At 48.2% G+C, this 7,565-nt stretch overlaps 1 protein-coding gene across 1 annotated transcript in view; it reads right to left on the bottom strand.

Annotated features, from left to right (window-relative positions):
- Nucleotides 1-302: 302 nt before the first annotated feature.
- Nucleotides 303-7,565, bottom strand: part of LOC132781683 (rho GTPase-activating protein 35) — a 128,301-nt gene continuing 121,038 nt past the window's right edge. The window contains exon 7 of the mRNA XM_060786066.2: nucleotides 303-6,349. Within this exon, the coding sequence (XP_060642049.1) occupies nucleotides 5,989-6,349 (361 nt within the window). The 3' untranslated portion in view covers nucleotides 303-5,988. The remainder of the gene's footprint in view (nucleotides 6,350-7,565) is intronic.

Raw genomic sequence — 7,565 nt, 5'->3', positions numbered from 1 at the left:
ACTTACAAAGTAAAACTCCGGCCACAACACAGACAAGTCCAGCCATACTCCCAAAGGAAAGATGCTGCAGGTCACATGAGGAAATTGTCCAATTTTTGCACATGAAGAACATGTATTTCCCTCCTTTCTAAAGGTGTCCAAAATGCCCATAAGTGGGGGACACAATAAGAGACAGTATCCGAAAAAAAAAGTCAAGGTTTAGCTCAGGCACAGGCAAATTTGGGCCCTCCATGTGTTTTGGACTTCAACTCCCACCATTCCTAACAGCCTCAGGCCCCTTCCTTTTCCCCCTCATCCGCTTAAGCGGCTGAGGGGGAAAAGGAAAGGGCCTGAGGCTGTTAGGAATGGTGGGAGTTGAAGTCCAAAACACCTGGAGGGCCCAAGTTTGCCCATGCCTGGTTTAGCTGGATTGCAACCTAAATGCTTCTATATGCTCCTCATTCTTCACCAAGACTGATCCCTAAACTCTCAGAGGCCTATATGACAACCCTCATCCCTGGGTTGTAGTTTTTGTCGCGCTATATGGCCATGTTCTAGAGGCATTCTCTCCTGACGTTTTGCCTGCATCTATGGCAAGCTTCCTCAGAGGTTATGAGATGAGGATGCTCGCCATAAATGCAGGCGAAACGTCAGGAGAGAATGTCTCTAGAACAGGGGTCCCCAAACGTTTTAAACAGAGGGCCAGGTCACAGACCCTCAAACTGTTGGAGGCTGGATTATAATTTTAAAAAACAAACATGAGTGAATTCCTATGCACATACGTATCTTATCTGTAGTGCAAATAACTATAAAAATAATACAATAATTAACATGAAGAACAATTTTAACAAATATAAACTTATTCGTATTTCAATGGGAAGTGTCGGCCTAATTTTGGCTGATGAGATACGATTGTTGTTGTGTGCTTTTGAGTCGCTACAGACTTAGGTTGACCCTGAGCGAGAGCCGGGTAAATGAGCTTGGAGGGCCACATCTGGCCCCCGGGCCATAGTTTGAGGACCCCTGCTCTAGAACATGGCCATACAGCCCCAAAAAAACTACAACAACCCAGTGATTCCGGCCGTGAAAGCCTTAGACAACCCTCATCCCTGAACTCAGTTGTGGAAAGGAACATCTAGGCAGCAAATAAACAATGTCAGATTGAGATGGAAACTGTAAACACTAGTAAGTTCAAAAGGGAAGCTGCTGCTTTAGTTGATTGAAGGATTTGGAGATATCTGGTAGTGGAAAGGAACGCCTAGGCAGCAAACAAGCAATGTCAGATTGGGGTGGAAACTGTAAACACTAGTAAGTACAAAAGAGAAGCTGTTCCTTTAATTGATTGAAAGATTTGGAGATATCTGGTTCTGTAGCACAGAAGGATTGGTCTCAAGAAGCCCATTGGAACTAAAGAGGCCTGAATAGTTTAGCTCAGTGGTTCTCAACCTGGGGTCCCCAGATGTTTCTGACCTACAACTCCCAGGAATCCCAGCCAGTTTACCAGCTGTTAGGATTTCTGGGAGTTGAAGGCCAAAAACATCTGGTTGAGAACCACTGGTTTAGCTCCTTTTCTTTGTGGGGAAGGGATGAGGTTCAAATGGGCATCAGAAGCCACTTAATTCAAAATAAGCAGTGGTCCCCATAAGCGGAGTCTTGGTTCTGCTACATACACATAACATGCACACATGCCTCCCCTGCTAGTCTGGAGGATCTGCCTCGCTTCATCTGTTGTTTTTCTAAGATTACCGGTGTCCAATATAGCATTTGCAAGGGGACATCTATTTCTCCACTCTGCAAAACAAGACCTCCTCAACCCATCGCACCAAGGAAAATGAGGCAGGCCAAGGGAGAAAGACGCACATCTCTTCCGACATCCACTTCCAGCACAGAAACTAGGGTCAGAATCACAAGGCCACAGCATTTGGCAACTACAGAGAGCCAGTCCGGCAAATCCCAAATTCACTTTCCGGAGCATATGAGTGATGGGAAAGGAGGGCCGCAGCCTCCATAGCACAGCAGCAGTGGGACGTTATTCTGCCACAATCATTTCGGTGAAGGGCAACAAGCAGGCAGCCACCACATTGTAGAGGATGAAGATAAGCAGCAAATAGAAAAGATGCCTGGAATTGAATAAACCTCTCCCTGATAGAGGCGTAGAACAGCAAGGAAAGCCCCAAATCCCAAACGTTGTTACGAAGAGACCTTTTTAGTTGGAGATGTGTAGCATCAGACCCTTCAAGAAGGCACAGAAAAAGACCTTGCATACCCAAAAGGACCCTATCTCAACAGAAAACAATGCCACTGGGTTGTTATGTGTTTTCCAGGCTGTCCGGCCGTGTTCCAGTAGCATTCTCTCCTGATGTTTCGCCGGCATCTATGGCAGGCATCCTCAGAGGTTGTGAGGTCAGGTGAAACGTCAGGAGAGGATGCTTCTGGAGCATGACCATACAGCCTGGAAAACACACAACAACCCATGGAAGCCTTTGACAAGACAACGCCACTTTCTCACACTAGTCCAACTTTGCACAGGTGTAGTGACCCTCATCTCGGTCAGGTGGGAGATCCAGTTTCCCCAGCCCTCTCATTATCCCTCTCCTTTCCCAAGCCTCTGTATTGTTGTGTGAACCCTCTCTGCTTTCTTTTTAACAGTCTTCAAACCAACCAAAAAAGTTTCCATTATTTACAAAAGCTCAATTTCCTTAACACATGAGAATATAAAACTTGGAAGAGGAGGGAAAGGGGAACGCTTGCAAGGGACGCTTTTCAGGCACACGATCCTGACACAATACACTCTTTAAAATGTGATTCTCAAGAAAAAAAGGAGTACATAATTCAGCATATTTATAGGAGAGAGTCAGCTTGCTGAAGACTGGGCCTCTGAAATGCCAGAAAAGGAGCAGAGCAAAGGGAGAGTCCGGTTTGGGAATGGGTCGGGGCTCCTTCTCTCTCTCCACCCTCGGTCCCTCCGTCCCCCAAACACAGGTCACCACAAACATCCTTGAAATGCCGAAACCAGCAATTAAACCACAGGTTCTCCTTTAAAGTGCGAAGAGACAGAAAGGATGGCATCGGGAGTCCTCCCTTGTGTCTTCCTAGTGGTACCGTGGAAACTCCAGTTGAAACTCAGCAGGTGCGGACTTCCTCACCTCCTCTCCCTCTCATACACTCATTCTCTCTCTTTCACACACACATACACACAAGGCAGTTGACTAGATACTGCTGCTATATAGCCCATAGGCCATTTTCATGGTGTCTCCATGGGAAATATTGTAGTGGTTCACTTCTAGCTCTTCCTCAGAGGTAAGGAAAGAAGCCGGCTCAATACGAATCCAGGCAAGGAAAAGAGGGGGAAGACCACAGAGTTAAGGGGTGATAGGAGCACACAGTGGCTTCATGTGTAGGGCAAAGGGAAGAGACAAGTGCACTGTGCATGGGAGCACCAAAGACTTGAGCCAGGGCACACGCTTCTTTGCACATGCATGCAAACACACCAACAGACTGGGAGGAGGGAGCTGCGAAATGGTGCAGGAAGAGGACATAAAGAAGGCCTACGCATTATATTTATTAACACCATGGCCATTTCCTGTAGTTCTGGCAAGGTAAATAATCCTTGCCATTGAGATTTGGCCCCGAGGCCTCTTTCTACAAAGCTGCTATCAGTTTTAGCCCATTTGAGACCCTCCTATGTGGTTTCTCCCCAAGCCTTCATGCCCTGAGCAGCCCAATGTGAAACTCAACTGAGGGGTCTTCTTCACTGGTGCCCATTTTCAGGATTAGGGCCAAAATGGTTAGAAACATCAGATTATGTTGGGGGGGGGGGGTGTTCACAGGTTGTGCACCTTTGTGTGTGCCTTTTGAACAAGCATATCTATCTGGGTCTCCAAGATAGCAATTGACTTTGGAAGACCTTCATGCTCTGAGCAGCCCAATGTGAAACTCAACTGAGGGGTCTTCTTCACTGGTGCCCATTTTCAGGATTAGGGCCAACATGGTCAGAAACATAAGATGATGTTGGGGGAGGTGTGCGCCTTTGTGCATGCCTTTTGAACAAGCATATCTAACTGGGTCTCCAAGATAGCAATTGACCTTGGAAGACCTACATGCCCTGAGCAGCCCAATGTGAAACTCAACTGAGGGGTCTTCTTCACTGGTGCTCATTTTCAGGATTAGGGCCAAAATGGTCAGAAACATCAGATGAAGTTGGGGGAGGTTCACAGGTTGTGCGCCTTTGTGCGTGCCTTTTGAACAAGCATATCTACTTGGGTCTCCAAGATAGCAATTGACTTTGGAAGACCTTCATGCCCTGAGCAGCCCAATGTGAAACTCAACTGAGGGGTTTTCTTCATTGGTGCCCATTTTCAGGATTAGGGCCAAAATGGTCAGAAACATCAGATTATGTTGGGGGGGGGGGGTGTTCACAGGTTGTGCACCTTTGTGCATGCCTTCTGAACAAGCATATCTATCTGGGTCTCCAAGACAGCAGTTGAGTTTGGAAGACCTTCATGTCCTGAACAGCCCAATGTGAAACTCAACTGAGGGGTCTTCTTCACTGGTGTCCATTTTTAGGATTAGGGCCAAAATGGTCAGAAACATCAGATGATGTTGGGGGAGGTTCACAGGTTGTGCGCCTTTGTGCATGCCTTCTGAACAAGCATATCTATCTGGGTCTCCAAAATAGCAATTGACTTTGGAAGACCAGTGACCAGATTCCAAGGGGACTTCAAAACAACATTACGGGTGTAGTTCTTCTCCTCCAACAAAGGCCAAGGGAGGAGAAGCTACAGAAGTCACACTTTCCACAATTTAATTCCAGCACACTTTAAAACACTGGGGATATTTTTGAAAAAGTGGAAGTTATAACCACCCATGCCTGTTCTCTCTCTCTCTTTCTCTCTCTCATACACACACACACACACCAATAGTATTTTTCCAACACAGCGTGCCCAAGGAATGAAACCTCAGGTCAGACAACAAAACGTGGACTTGGTTTGCAAAACTCGCACACGCATTTGCCTCTTTTCTTTCTCCTCTCTTAAGTGCTAACACAAATATTCTGCGCGGAGGGGGGGAGGAGGAGGAGGAAGGGTAACAAGAGATATGTTGCTGTTTGTCAAATGAAGACAGCAGAACCTACCAGACCAAACCTGGACTGCCCTACAACCCGCCACCCACCCGCCGCCGCCAAGGGAAATCTGCCATGCACAAATTCTCTGAACAAGTAAAAAGGAGCCAAAGTCCCACACAACTTTGCCAGGTTAAAAACAGCCCAACCAGCAAGCAAAGGCGGGGAATGCCTCTTCATGTCAAGGAGAGGGGGGCTCTTCCTTCCCACTTGGATTGGCCATTATTGAAGAGTCAAGACAAAGTTTCACTCCAGCCTTGCCGACATTTAAAAAGCGTTCCGTTCAGAAGCATTGGTCCAAGTCCTTCTGAGCCAAGAGGCTGGGGTGCTGCAAGTGGAAATCATGGTCCCCGCAAGGTGGGTGAGATGCCCGGTGCTGCAGGACAGGCCTCCATTACAGCTTATGGAATGTGTTGTTGGGGAGAAGCTCCGAATCCTGTTACGCCTTAGCAGCGCCCCTCTGTTCACATGCGAGCCAAAGAGGAGACGGAAAAGGAGAGATTCCCAAAGATGCACCTAAAAGCCAACAGACTACGCTCCCCTCCTCCGAACTTGGCAATGTTCCCACAAGTTCTACTTGGGTCGGGACTGCTCTCGGTCGAAGAAAGAGCCGGCGCGGAAGGGGAGAGGCCGGCATCCTCTCTGCTCAGGAGAAGGTCCCGCGCTGGCCCGTGTTCCGGCAGACCCTTCTGCGCCAGGCACTGAGGCGGAACCAAGGCTTCACGCGTGTCCAATGCGCCAACTTGCCAGTGCTCTATTCCGCAGCGCAAGTCTGCCACAGAGTGGAGTGGGGAAAGAGCGTGCCAAGTGATGCCGGGGCGGAGTTTCCAGTCTCTGTTCGGCACGTCAGAACAGCAGTGGACCTCGACTTCCTCTCGCGCCCGAGTTCACAGTGTATGCTGCTCAGCTTGAAGCTGGGGGGGGAGAAGGGGCTGGAGAGGAGACTGTGGTGAGGGGGGAGGCGTCTGTGGAGGGGAGGGCTGGGCCATCACAGGGGTGGAGGAGAGGAAAGGCGTGCTGGCGGGAAGGGCCGAGGGGGAGCTGGGCATGGCACCGGGGGGCTCTATGATGGGCCGATTGTAGAAAAAGAAGGGGCACTGGTGGATGAAGAGTTCGATGATTGTCTGATAAATGCGGGTGGCAGTGAGCGCATCCATGGTGCTGAAGTCGGGCCTCATCAAGGTGGGCCAGAAGCAAATGGAGAGGTTCTCGCTCGTCATCAGGTTGGTTCTGTTGTGTTGGCTGACTCTGCAATAATAATAATAAATCATAATAAAACTCAATTTGTACCCCACCAACATCTCCCCGAAGAGACTCGGCGCAGCTAACAAAGCACTCAAGGTACCATACATAAAATAGATTTACATATCATCAAAACAATACACAATTTAACTGAATGCAAACAATGGTCAATGTCAATGAATAAAATTAAATAATAATAATAATTTCTTTTTTTGTCATGTCAGGAGCGACTTGAGAAACTGCAAGTCGCTTCTGGTGTTAGAGAATTGGCCGTCTGCAAGGATGTTGCCCAGGGGACGCCCGGATGTTTTGATGTTTTTATCATCCTTGTGGGAGGCTTCTCTCATGTCCCCGCATGATGAGCTGGAGCTGATAGAGGGAGCTCATCCACCTCTCCCCGGATTCGAACCTGCGACCTGTCGGTCTTCAGTCCTGCCAGCACAGGGGTTTAACCCACTGTGCCACTGGGGGCTCCCAGTCATTGGGCTTCTTTCAAACATGAGCTAAAGTGCCAAATAATAATGGTTGACGTCATCACATGACCATAGTACATTACTCCAGGTCAAGGTAAAATAAAGGTAAAATTTTCCCTGACATTAGGTCTAGTTGTGTCCGACTCTGGAGGGTGGTGCTCATCTCCATTTCTAAAGAGATGGCACTGTCCGTAGACAACTCCAAGGTCATGTGGCCACTGGCATGACTGCATGGAGCAACATTACCTTCCCACCAAGGTGGTACCTATTGATTTACTCACATTTGCATGTCTTCAAACTGCTAGGTTGGCAGAAGCTGGGCCTAACAGCAGAAGCTCACCCTACTCCTTGGATTCGAACTGCCAACCTTTCGGTCAGCAAGTTCAGCAACTCAGTGGTTTAACCCACTGTGCCACCAAATAACAATGGTCGACATTATCACATGACCATAGTACATTATGCTAGTCAAAGGCCCATATAAATAGCCATGTTTTTAGGCTCGAAAGGAAGGTTATCTAATCTTGCTAGGGAGGGCATTCCAGAGTTGGGGAGCCACCACTTGTGACAGTGGTGGGATCAAGAGAAGGGCCTCCCCAGTAGATCTCAAGGCCCGCACCAATTCATAGAAGAAGATGCGGTCTCAAAGATACGTTGGACCTAAAGCGTATAGGGTTTTATAGGGATCCACCTGCACTTTGAATTGCAAGATACGGAGACACCACCCCACAGAGTTAGCAAGACTTACCCAC

The sequence above is a fragment of the Anolis sagrei genome, chromosome Y, assembly GCF_037176765.1.
Source record: "Anolis sagrei isolate rAnoSag1 chromosome Y, rAnoSag1.mat, whole genome shotgun sequence".
Classification (NCBI taxonomy): Eukaryota; Metazoa; Chordata; class Lepidosauria; order Squamata; family Dactyloidae; genus Anolis; species Anolis sagrei.
This window is presented reverse-complemented; position numbering and strand designations above follow the sequence as displayed.